Genomic DNA, 13,640 nt, shown 5'->3' on the forward strand with positions numbered 1-13,640 from the left:
TAATTACAAATTCCGAATTGCTTTTCGTAGGGGTGCAAGTCAGTTTTATCATACCATGAGACAAGGGTGAATGAAATCTGGAGATAGATGCTAGGGGTGAACGAAACTAAAAAAGTTTAAGAAGCACTGGGCTATGGCATCAAAGGCCTTGGCTAAATCAAGGAAAACTACACAGCTATATCTGTGGTTTTCTTGGTTAATTAAATAGGTTTTCATATAATTCTGTTGCGGCAAGTGAGGTTGAGTGATATTTTTTAAATCCGTGTTGATGTTTACCGATAGTTTCATGTTTTGCAAAAAATTAAGAAGTTGATGGTGCATTACTTTTTCAAAAATAGAGGTAACAGGTATTGGCGTGAAGTCATTAGGTGTTAATGGTCTACTTATTTTGGGTATATTTTCATTTTTTTCGAACAAAAATTTGGTAAAGTTATTGTCGGTTCCGACTCCGACTGTTTTCCTCAGGCCATTGTAGTTTTAGTAACACTTTTCAAACAAGATAAAGTACGCAAAAAATATGCCAAAGTAATATGTATATAGGACATTATATCGAGAAATGTGTATTTTTATCCAATGCGTCGCGTCTCCTAAATTAAAATTTTGTCTATTTAACAAAATAAAGGCACTTTTTTCGCGCTTTCTGCGATCGCTTTGTGGGAGTGAGTAAGAAATGGAGTGATTGATTATTCACTTTGTTCCATGTGTGTAAAGCTGTGGTTCTCAACCGGGGTGCATATATATAAACTATTCTTACCAAAAGCTAGCCAACACACAGGGTCAGCACAAAAATGTAACGGCAAATTAAACATATTTATCTTAAATATTTTAGAAAAAGATTTCACCACATCTATAAGAATGCCCTATATTTTCTAAATTAAAAAAGTATCAAAAACTTAAATAAACATTAATTCGCGGTTGAGGAGAGTTTGTCAGTTCAATGTGATAAAACAAGTGGCGCTGGGTTTTGTGCAGACAGTTGCGGTAGTAACAGTGGTGCTTTGTTGAATGTTCAGGGTGTGTCTCGTACAGATAGTGCGAAAAACATGGTGAAAAGTAAGAGTCGTGACGTACAGGATGATAGAATTAAATTGATAAAGAGTGCGACTGGATCTTTTAATTTTGATCGTTCGTGTGGTGCTCGATCACTTTGTTAAGCAATTTGAAAATACGAAAAATGTCAAAGAAAGAGATTAAGTATAAAGTTCGTATTCTTAAGAATTTTGTTGCGCAACATGCTAACGAGTTTAAAATTCGCGGTTGAGGAGAGTTTGTCAGTTCAATGTGATTTGTAAAAGTGTCTTGGTAAAACTTCGCTCGATTGCAAAATGAATTGGGCAAGTGACAGACGTTAAATGACCGCGATCGTGATCGCAAAAGTGAGCTTATCGTTTTATGTCGTGCGCAAATTTGCATCTGAGATCTTAATCTAATTGCATCCAAGGAGATTGCGGCATGTTTAAAGCGAACTTATATTTTTCCAGTATGCTTTTCAGGCTTACTATCACCACTGGTTGAAGTAGTTTACATAAAATACACGAGAGACGATAACTATTAGAAAGTTGGGTGCAAATATAAATGTTTAAACCTTTGCACCAAGAACATTTAGTGCAAAGTATGACTTAAAATCAGGGCTGTGGAGCAGGATGCGGGACTCGACTTTATTTCATCGGACTCAGGTTGTTTTAAACCGACTCCGCAGCCCTGCTTTAAACTTCGCGGTCTGTTAATAAGCTAACGTTATGCTAATGAGCTCGCCAATTTATCAGCCTCTCAAGCCGCCGTTGTTCGCTAGAGGCGACAGAGAGCCGAATTGGATTCTAAATTCTCGTAATTGTTGCGCTGTGGCTTTCCAGACAGCGCTAACGTTATGCTAATGAGCTCGCCAAGTTATCAGCCTCTCAAGCCGCCGTTGTTCGCTAGAGGCGACAGAGAGCCGAATTGGATTCCAAATTCCTGGCAATTGTTGCGCTGTGGCTTTCCAGACAGCGCTAACGTTATGCTAATGAGCTCGCCAATTTGTCAGCCTCTCAAGCCGCCGTTGTTCGCTAGAGGCGACAGAGAGCCGAATTAGATTCTAAATTCTCGTAATTGTTGCGCTGTGGCTTTCCAGACAGCGCTAACGTTATGCTAATGAGCTCGCGAAGTTGTCAGCCTCTCAAGCCGGTGTTGTTCGCTAGAGGCGACAAAGAGCCGAATTGGATTCCAAATTCCTGGTAATTGTTGCGCTGTGGCTTTTCAGACAGCGCTAACGTTATGCTTATGAGCTCGCCAAGTTGTCAGCCTCTCAAGCCGGTGTTGTTCGCTAGAGGCGACAGTGGCAAAGCATGCAAACTGTACATGTTAGCGTGGGTCTTGTCCTACATTTATGTTGTGAAGCAAGTCTATGATTTATCAGTTGGTGAGTGATTTTCATCGCATTATAAACAATTGGTAATTGGTGGTCAAGATGTGCAAGTGGTTTGCAAAAGTAATTGCATAGTATAATTTACTAGACGAAACACCCGGCGTTGCCCAAGTTAAAGATAATATTTATCAGTTATTTTAACTGGTTAAAAATGAATTACACCACAATAATCATCATAATGTACGAAGTCTACCTGAATTTTGTCTGATTTGACAAAATGAAACAATCCATCATACTGTTGCTCTTTATCACTATTGCATATTACGTTGCTACTGCTGGCCTCATGTTATACCCAATGATTATGGAAGATAAATGTGGTAATCAGAATATACCCAAAAAGTAATGTTACGGATAAGAACTTTGTAAGAGGCTTAGATAATGCAAACATATTTTTGTAATGTCATAACAAATTCGCTTATGCCGAAACGTTTGCACTACGTGTCACTAAATAAAAATTTCAAATCATGTGATGATTGTGATGTGTTTCAAATCATGTCATATCTTGTGTCTAATAAAAGGTTTATCTAATGCCTCACAATCAGAGTAACACCCCACAGCCTGTGTGAACGCTTTTAAATGTTTTGTTTTGTATTTTTTGTTCGTTATGGTTTTACGAATAAATAATTATTTTTGCAATGTTTTCGCCTTTGTTTTCCTGTAAAAATGCTTAACACGAATTGAATCACGGCAAGGGGGCAACTGACTGGATGACTTAACAGTCTTTCGCCGCCTCCTGGGAACAAGCAAAGCATAAATTTCAGTTCGTTTTTACCTTCGTTTTACAACGCATTTTGTGTAATGGACATATGCAGTTTACATCAGAGTAATATTTCCTTTCAAGAAACACATTAAAAGTTCAACCTTTTTTTCGGGAATTCCCCACCCCCCTGAAATTTCAAAATGTGATTATTAGTATTATTTGTAAGTGTAATATGTATTACTTATGAAGGTTAAAAATAATATACACTATCCATCGCCCCCAGTGGCGTATCCAGTGGGGGCGGGAGTTCTTACCACCCTTTTTGTAAGTGATATTATCGTTTTTGGTTCGTTTTTGTCATGGTTTAACAAACTGTTTGAAGCGGCGTGCTTTTTAAGTAATTGGGTCACGCGTCTTAATCTAATTCGAATCCAAAATCAAACGCAAAACGCCGTTTTCGTCTTTAGTTTGGTCGACCGTAAACGCTGGATAGTTTTTCTCTTTCGTTATTTGTTTAGGTCAGTGGTTCTCAACCTTTTTTCTTTCGTGGCCCATTTACCTTGCAAAAAAATTCTGTGGCCCAATAGAATTTTTATGAAAGAAAAAACTTTAAAATAGGTTTAGAACAAAACACAGCAGAACATATTTCAAAACAGATTGTTTAATCAACCGTGCATTAGTGAGATACTTGCGGCTGAACAATAAATTTACATTCCTTTTTAATTCCTCCCAAACGATTATTCCTTTAAAATGAAATATAATGACACAAATGAAACTAAATCTAGCTTTTTAAATTGGTTTGTGGCCCACCTTAAATGTTCTTATGCCCCCCACTGGTTGAGAAGCGCTGGTTTAGGTTGACTGATTAGCAAGTGTGTATTCGATAATTGACAAAGCTAAGTCAAACCTTATTTCTTTTTTTGTCGCTAAAAAACGTCAAGTTATACGCAGTATGTTTCTCGCTGTTCGGTCTCTGCGCTAATATCCGATGTTGGTGTAACATCGACATTTGTTTAAATGAAGCAGATTCTTAAAAGGAGGTATAATGTCGTGCGCGTTTTAAAGTATAAATTTTTAAGTAATGATAGTTAACGCAAAATTATGCTCTTTAAGCATACTCTAAGACCACGTTCTAAGTGTGCAATGGACACGACTTATTTCCCCTCAACCTCAGCTTGTAATTTAGCTGACTTGGCACACAGCTCGGCGCAATTGTTGCGCCAATCGTGGCATAATAACACCAGGTAAAAACGATCTTCGTTTAGTATTGCAGGTGGTGAAAGGCTTGCTTGTAATTTAGCGCTAGTTCCGTTCATGGAACTTAAAACCGCGCTGCTGATAACTGCGCTGCTACCACAATTAAACACACATATTTCCTCGTTTGGATTCTGAGCCTAGGTTTGACTTTCGCAACAAACTCCAATCTTTCGTGGTTTGTTCTGGTGAGAAAAATTTTAAAAGTTAGATATTGATTGAATTAAAAGTAATCATACTTTACAATTAGGTTAATATTTTTCTTAAAAAACATAATTCAATAACTTAAGTTAGGTGATTGTGAGTGTTTGCCCAGACTTTCAGTATTTCAAATTTAATGTGAATCAACTTATTAACATTTAAGTTAGAAATTAACTGCATCTCACGCAACACCTATGTCATTACTAGTGTCAAGTTTAGCGCGAATTTTAGGGAAATAATTCGGCATGCTGCAAGCATAGGGATGTCCGATAATATCGGATTAAAGTCGATACCCGATACCAAATGGTGGTATCGTTGATACTCGTCCGATACTAGGGTTGTATCGGCGCCGATCCTAAACCAAATTACGGACATTCCTAAATGCAAGTAAAAAAGTCTAATGGAGTTATTATCATTGCGCCAGTCAAGCAACTAAACTAACTATAGAACAATGAAAATACGCATTTCTATGCAAACGAAATTGAAGCTGAGGATTTTTTTAACTTTACAATAGCTCGCGTGATTGACAGACAGGAAATGAGTAAAGGGGTTGGAGGGCAAACTAAATGGATGGAGCCTTATCGTAATTTCCTTTAGAACAAGGAAATACTTTGGAGTCCGCCTTCAACAAAGAGCTAGCGTTTGGTTGTTGCCTGCGACTTGGTGCAAGCGCCTTACTGCTGTACTGAGGTAAATGTGTAATGTTGTGTAGGTATATGAACAGGAATGTCAGGTTAGTTTATAACATCAAAACCTTAAATCAGTCGATCTCAACCTTTTCCTGCCGCACTCCAATCTGTGGTGTTTTTAATGTCACTTCGAGCTACCTGGTTTCAAAAGAAACCATTTTCACTCAAGTTTACTTAGATTGAATAAGCCAAATAAAGATTTTTTCAGCGCTAGCCGTACATTTAAGATTATAGGTCGTCTTGCCGCAATGCCGCAATGCACTTGCGTTCATTTCTATAAAACTTCGATTGCAGCCAGAAAGCTGTTCGCGTAACATTGGTCCGTGTGCTAAAGGTTGACAATCACTATTTGTATGTACGAACAAGATCCAGCAGGCAACGCTGCTATAATTATCGTCTCACGACTTGCTCCCACTGAGCCTGCGTACCTCTGTACCTGGTATAATATTATGTGTATGTCAATCGTTGGGCAGTGCTAGTTCAACAGGGCTAGATCACAGATATCACAGTAGGCTATATACCCATACTGTCATTTAACTTGGTATCTTGTTTCATTTTACAGACTGTATTTGGTAAAAGAAACTGTATCAACCAATCAAGCACAAGGAATAACATGGCCGATACTCCAAACCAAAACCAAGTAAGTTTTTGTCTTATAAAATAATAAAAATCTTTGCTGCTTTGGATTTTTAATTCCATGTCACCCTGCTCATAAATCTGTCTAGCACTGGTATTTGACAAAGTGAACTTATCTTATTAACTTATCACAATACGCACATTGTATATTTTCCCGAAAAATGGCAAAATTGTTTTTAATCATGCCTGTATAACATACGACCTTGTAATGCGTCTGTACTAACTCTTTCGGTTTATTAGTTAGATTTTAAATAGCTTTAATGAATATAATAAACTAATGTTAAACCATTTAGCTTCAAAAAAAGGTTTCATAGTGACAGTTTGGGAGGTTGGTTTATGTTTTTAAAATCGGTCATTTTATTCAACTACTAGACGAAATACCCGGCGTTGCCCAATAATATGCAGCCTTTCGCAATAAGCGCGTTATATCATGCGCATTCGGGCAATGCCCGGGTTTTGCGTGGTTAAAGAGGGCTGGGTCGAGTAAACACTTTTTCACAATTAAAGTAGGATGCGGCCCTTGTGAGAGCAGCTACAGTATTAGGTCTCACTAATCTCGCAGCTTTAGCAAACAGAAGCAATTACCAAACAAAACGGTATTTAGTTTAAAAGTACCTATTTAAACAGAGATTCTGTCGCAGTGTTTAAACCAGGGGTTCTTAAACTTTTTTTCCGCGGACCCCTAAAAGTTTTTGGGGACTCGCGTGGACCACGGTAGGCAAAATGACGTTATAAAATGACGTCACAATACAAATAGACTTCTTAAATCTGCTGATTTTGGTCCAAAAATTTGAAAATGAAATGAGTCTTAATACATTCAGTGCAAAACCGTTTTATTTTTAAATAAACTGTTTTGTTTGATAAAAAAAAAAAAAATTTTATATGTTTCCACAAGCCTTTAGATTTCTCGCAGTATAAACAGTTCATCGGAATGTATAACGTCAACTTGAATTTATGCGCAATCTAAATTTTTATCTGAATAAACAAATGCGTACGGCAATACGGTAAGAGATAGTCTTAATGAATTCTAGACTAAAATCTCACAGTTTTAAGAAGGAAATATAATTATTGAAACTACGCAAAATATTTTGACTATAATGGTAAAAGCAATCATTTAAATCAGTGGTTCTCAACCTTTTTTCTTTCGTGGCCCATTTACGTTGCAAAAAAATTCTGTGGCCCAATAGTTTTTTAAAAGAAAAAACTGTAAAATAGGTTTACAACAAAACACAGCAGAACATATTTAAAAACAGATTATTTATTGAACCGTGCATTAGTGAGATACTTGCTGCTGAACAATAAATTTACATTCCTTTTTAATTCCTCCCCAAGCCATTATTCCTGTAAAATTAAATATAGTGACACAAATGAAACTAAATCTTGCTTTTTTAAATTGGTCTGTGGCCAACCTCAAATGTTGTTAAGGCCCACCAGTGAGCCATGGCCAACTGGTTGAGAACCGCTGATCTAAATTATACAATAAAGACGATAAAATGATAACAGAGCGAAATCTGTCGTGCAATACTATTTACTAGGGTTGCCATGTTTTTTACATCATCTCTAATAAACAATATACTGATTTAAGGGGCATAAAAAGGCCGGAAACGTCAAAACAACAGTGCGCAAACAAGCAGCTTAAGTTAAGTGTTTTTGCGCAAAGCGCGAAAAAGTTTTTTTAATTGTTTATACCAGGGGTGGGCAACCTTTTATACTGCCGGGCCAGATATGTGTATTCGGGTTAAACCACGGACCACTTGTATATATATCGTCGACTATAAGTTTTAGTGACTACCACGAAAAGAAAACCGTTTCGTTTTTAGTTCATTGAGAATCAACGGAAAGGTTGCTGGCAACCCGTTTATTCACTAGGTGTACATTAGTCAGTTCTGAGCGATGAGGGGATTTCATGAACCCCCCAAAAAATTGTTCACACACGTACGTTTAACCGAACAATGCATTTTTTGAAGTAACAAATTTTCTCAGCTATGAAAAATTATTTAGATCGAGATGTTTGCGGTAAAAAAACTCATTTTTAGCTGCGCAGAGAGAAATTTGTTTATTTTTTACAACTCACATGAACATTAAAATTGATTGAAAAAAAATTACATTTCAAATGAAGTAAAACGACCTAACCCCATTCTTTAATATACTTTTGCTATATGGACCGCAAGTAGCTATTCAAATCCATTTCAAGAACAAAAAAAACTGCAGCGCTTAAGGCAATCCGCACATTCAACTTTCACACAGCTTGTACACTTTCACACAACATGTACACTTCCCGCAACAGCATCCAAATCACATTTTTGTAGTTTTATTTTGTGAACAGGCCACATTACTTTGGAATTACTTTCGCTTTCTGCTTCCGTCAACCAAGGAATTTTGCTATAAAGTTTGACTCAAAATTATGAACAAACTAGTAATTAACTGAAACAGCTACTGCAGCGATAACTCCATTGTTGTTTTAAAACAATAGCTCAACAAAGGTGTCACAAATTTAATTATTGTAGCCCTTTGAAGCATAACTAATGTGTTAGGCCGCGGGAACTGCCGTCCGGGTCGGCTACCCGTCGCCACGGTTTCCCCTCAGGAATAGGACATTGTGTGAATTTCGCAGCCTCGGTTTTCTCGGCGCTGCGTGATATCTTTGTGCCGATTTCGTTCGCTATTGCGTGGTGTCGTTTTGATATTATTCGTCGGGTGGATACCGAGAGAATCGGACGCATTTTGAGCACAGTTTGCAATCTCGTTGGTTAGAGACAAGCTGTAGCCTTATGCGAGCACTTGGTGTGCATGGTTATTTGCCGTATACTGATTATCGTTCTGTCCAATAAACGTCTTGCTCGAGAAAGTAAAGTCATTCCTATCCTTAGCAGCTACTTTGGGGATTGTGTCCCGATCTAGTCTGCGACAATTGGGGGCTCGTCCGGGAATTTAAACAAGGTTTGACTTAGAGACCTCTTCAAGACGTAGTAGAAATGGACAAGATAGTCGAGGCAGGAAAGAGCAGTGGACTCACAGGTGATGACCTGGTGAAGTTCGTGCAGCATCAGCAGCAGCTGCAGCAGCAGGCCGCAGAACGCGAAGAACGTCGCTTGGATCGCGAAGCAGCGGCCGAAAAAAGGCGAGCCGAAGAAGCTGAGAAAGACCGCGAAGAAGCTCGGAAAATCAGAGAACATGAAATGGAAGTAAAACGCCTGGATGCAGAGATGTCCAGGTCGCGCATATCGCAAGGAGCAAGCGGCGCTGTTCCTTTTACAAAAGCACCAAAACTGCCAACGTTCGTCGATGGAAAAGAAGAAATGGATGCATACCTTTTGCGTTTCGAAAGGGTCGCCACAAACAACAAATGGGATCAATCAGTGTGGGCGATGTCGCTTAGCACCCTTCTCACTGGCAAGGCACTCGACGTTTATTCTGCACTCTCTAATGAAGACGCCGTGGATTACGAGCAGTTAAAGCTTGCGCTATTTAAAAGGTACGAGTTAACAGAAGAGGGTTATCGTTACAAATTTCGTCATGCGAAACCCGAAAAAGACGAGAGTGCCCAGCAATTTATGGTACGCCTCAACAACTACCTCACGAAATGGACTAAGTTATCTAAGGAACTGCGAAAACGTGTTGCATGAGCTCACACTGAAAGAACAGTTCTTACAATCCTGCCCAAAGGAACTTGCAACTCACCTTAAGGAGCAGCATCCAGATTCAAACGACGCCATGACGACAATGGCGGAGCAGTTCTTGTCAGCACATGGGTGTGGAATGGCCGATACAATGGGTACATCAAGAAACCCAATAGGGGCAGACCCAAAAGAGAGACAGCGCCCACGGCCGGAACAACGGTTCCCTATGAGATGCTTCATATGTGACAAGACAGGGCACATTGCTAAAGATTGTAGGTCCCGTTCTGTTCCTGCGAGACCACTCCGGATGACGAGCGCGGCATTGCAGACCGAAGGAGAAGTGGAGCCGGAAGGTGGTTACGGGTTACCACTCGTGAAGGGATTCGTGGGAGATCATCCTATCACTGCGATGCGCGACACAGGGTGCACTGGGATCTTAGTTGATAGAAAGTTTGTCCGTGACGATGAAATTACCGGCCGTCAGGGTCAGGTAAGGATGGCAAACGGGCGCTTGGTCGAGACGGAGATGGCCCAAATCTACATCGACACGCCATACTTCTCTGGAAAGACCGAAGCATTCTCTCTCCCGAATGCATCACACGACTTGTTTATAGGCAACGTGCCTGGCATAAAGGGATCAACTAATCCGGAAAAATTATTCGCTGAAGTCAACGCTATGACCAGGTCACAGGCACAGCCTGAGAAGAGAAAACCTCTAGCCGTGCCGGACGCCGACAGGTGGCCTATCTCAGATAAACCTGGGTTTCGACAGGCTCAGCTCGATGACACATCAATAGAAGAACTCTGGCAAGCCACAAAGAAAATCGCAAGGGGTCTGCAAGTTACAAAGTACAAGACTATCGATGGGCTGCTGTACCGAATGTACCTACACCCCAAAGTTAACAACGGGAAGTGGCTGAAGCAGCTGGTCGTCCCAAATCGATTGCGGCAAAAGGTCATGGAAGTCGCCCATGATTCGATGATGGGGGGACATATGGGAATAAAGAAGACATTGGACAAAATTCTTGGAAGCTTTCACTGGCCAGGAATTCAAGGCGAGGTTAAACGGTTCTGTCGATCTTGTGACGTGTGTCAGAGGACAGTTAACAAAGGAAGCGTTATCAGGGTGCCTTTGCAGAAACCACCGGTAATCGACGTTCCCTTCAAGAGGGTTGCGGTGGACCTTATTGGACCTATACATCCGCCGAGTGAAGACGGTCATCGCTATATTTTAACGCTCGTGGATTACGCCACACGGTATCCCGAAGCAACGGCATTAAAGACGATAACAACAGAGGCGGTCGCTGAAGCGCTGGTGGACATGTACAGTCGGCTTGGTATACCAGACGAAGTCCTAAGTGATCTTGGAACTCAGTTCGTTTCCGATTGTATGAAAGAAGTGGAGAGGCTGCTAATGATAAAGCATCTATCTACAACTCCCTATCACCCGATGTGCAACGGATTGGTGGAGAAGTTCAACGGGATGCTAAAGAAAATGCTAAAGAGGCTGTGTTGCGACCAGCCCAAACAATGGAACAGGTATATCAGTGCGCTGTTGTTTGCCTGCAGAGAAGTGCCGCAGGATTCTACTGGATTTTCGCCGTTTGAACTGATGTTTGGACGTACAGTTCGCGGACCGATGACCATCCTGAGCGAGATGTGGACAAATGCGGAGACGGAAACAGCAGTGAAGACCAGCTACCAATACGTGATTGACTTGAAGAAGCGGATGGAAACTACCATAGCATTGGCAAAAGAGGAGCTTACAAGGTGTCAAGGCAGATACAAGAAGTACTTCGACAAGAAAGCTAAATCGCGACAGTTCGAAAAGGACGACCAAGTCCTTATACTGCTTCCAACCGACCATAATAAGCTACTCCTACAATGGAAAGGGCCCTTCCGTGTCAATGACAAGATTGGAATTAACGACTATGTTTTGGATGTTAATGGGAAGTATCGAACTTTTCATGCCAACATGTTAAAAAAGTACGTGATGAGAGAAACAGAGCCACTGGTCGCTGAAGCATCGGCGGGGCTTGTCGCGTCAGAGCCCCGCGAAACATCACAGGAGGTCGCCTTCGGCGACAAACTGTCGGCGAGGGAAAAGCGGGAAATCGCGGCACTCGTCGACAGGTTCTCTGATATTTTCAGCGATGCGCCGGGAGATGTTGATTTTATCAAGCACCGCATTGAACTGACTGACAACGAACCCATTCGTTCAAAGCCCTACACCGTCCCGTTTAGTATGAGAGGGCAATTACAAAAGGACATTGATGACATGGTACGGCTCGGGGTCATCCGGAGGTCGCGATCTGCATACGCTTCTCCGGTGGTGATAGTAAAAAAAAAGGATGGCTCAAACAGGATTTGCATCGACTATCGCAAGCTGAACAAAATTTCAATTTTTGACCCTGAACCGATGCCTACAGCCGATGAGGTTTTCCAGAAGTTGTCGAGGAGCAGCTACTTTACGAAAGTGGATCTTACAAAGGGGTACTGGCAAATACCTGTCGCCGAAGAAGACGTCCACAAAACCGCTTTTGTCACTAACGGAGGGACTTACGAGTTTCTTAAAATGCCATTTGGCATGGTAAACTCCGGGGCTACATTCATGCGCGCCATGCGAACGCTTCTTAAAGGACTTAAACATGTAGAAAGCTACGTGGACGACATATTGGTCCACACTGATTCGTGGAGCGATCACCTGGATGCTTTAGAGAAGCTGTTTACTCATCTGCGCGAGGCAAGTGTAACTATTAAACCGTCGAAATGCGTCATTGGTACGTCCAGCGTCAATTTTCTGGGCCATAACATCAAAAATGGTATCATCGGTTTAAATGATGACAGCGTAGCAAAGATACGTGATGCTGGTCGCCCACAGACCAAACAGGAAGTGCGATCCTTCCTTGGCCTAACTGGATACTACCGCGACTTTATTCCAAACTACGCGGCCATCGCCGCACCTTTGACGGATCTTACCAGGAAAGGCCAACCGATGAAGGTCGTTTGGGGCGCGGCACAAGAAGAAGCTTACAACGAGCTACGCTCTGGCTTGGTGAACAAGCCCATCTTGCACCTACCTGACGTCAACCGGCCGTTCGTCCTACGAACGGATGCGTCGAATAAAGGGATCGGGTGTGTGCTGCTACAAGCACACAATGGCGAGCTCTTTCCAGTGAGTTACGCCAGTAAAAAGCTGAATAATGCCGAAAGGTCGTACTCCACTATTGAAAAGGAGTGCTTGGCAATCGTGTGGGCAATTAAACGGCATAAAGTATATCTTTACGGGGCCGAATTTGTCCTGCAAACAGACCATAAGCCACTAGTTTACCTATCGTCGGCACAATTTGCTAATGACCGTGTAACGCGCTGGGCAATAGCCTTGCAGAGTTATCGCATTAAATATGAAAGTATAAAGGGAACCGATAACGTTGGGGCCGATTATATGAGTAGGTTGGATTAAATTCACGTTGTACTTGTGTCGTGTATGAACATTTCCTTATTTCGTTCAGTTAATTTTCTTTCTTTCGAATTTGTGTTGTAACTTTATTGTGTGCCATCGCGAAGTTAACTTGGGTTAAAGTGTGTATTGTACTTTATTTTTACTTTTCTTTGCTTTAAATTTGTGTTTCGTTAAATTAGCCAATCGCAAGGATTGTCTTTAAGAGGGGGTAAATGTCACAAATTTAATTATTGTAACCCTTTGAAGCATAACTAATGTGTTAGGCCGCGGGAACTGCCGTCCGGGTCGGCTACCCGTCGCCACGGTTTCCCCTCAGGAATAGGACATTGTGTGAATTTCGCAGCCTCGGTTTTCTCGGCGCTGCGTGATATCTTTGTGTCGATTTCGTTTGTTATTGCGTGGTGTCATTTTGATGATTTATTCGTCGGGTGGATACCGAGAGAATCGGACGCATTTGAGCACAGTTTGCAATCTCGTTGGTTAGAGACAAGCTGTAGCCTTATGCGAGCACTTGGTGTGCATGGTTATTTGCCGTACTGATTGTCGTTCTGTCCAATAAACGTCTTGCTCGAGAAAGTAAAGTCATTCCTATCCTTAGCAGCTACTTTGGGGATTGTGTCCCGATCTAGTCTGCGACAAAAGGGATATCGTTTAAGGCAGTGGTCGGCAAATT

General features: G+C 41.2%; 1 protein-coding gene across 1 annotated transcript; it reads left to right on the forward strand.

The window, feature by feature from the left end:
• The first annotated feature begins 8,859 nt into the window (after window positions 1-8,859).
• On the forward strand, window positions 8,860-12,967 carry LOC146162958 (uncharacterized). The gene is made up of 2 exons (XM_083382762.1): window positions 8,860-9,441; window positions 9,551-12,967. Exons 1-2 carry the CDS (start codon window positions 8,860-8,862, stop codon window positions 12,965-12,967), a joined length of 3,999 nt encoding a protein of 1,332 aa, XP_083238888.1.
• The last annotated feature ends 673 nt before the right edge of the window (window positions 12,968-13,640 follow it).

This window comes from Ascidiella aspersa, chromosome 2 (assembly GCF_963924565.1).
Source record: "Ascidiella aspersa chromosome 2, kaAscAspe10.2, whole genome shotgun sequence".
NCBI classification, from domain to species: domain Eukaryota; kingdom Metazoa; phylum Chordata; class Ascidiacea; order Phlebobranchia; family Ascidiidae; genus Ascidiella; species Ascidiella aspersa.

Coding starts and splice junctions, on each gene's coding strand:
- LOC146162958 (XM_083382762.1), top strand. CDS start 8,860: ATGGACAAGATAGTCGAGGCAGGAAAGAGCAGTGGACTCACAGGTGAT. Junction 9,442..9,550: donor AGAGTGCCCAGCAATTTATG/GTACGCCTCAAC, acceptor TCCTGCCCAAAG/GAACTTGCAACTCACCTTAA.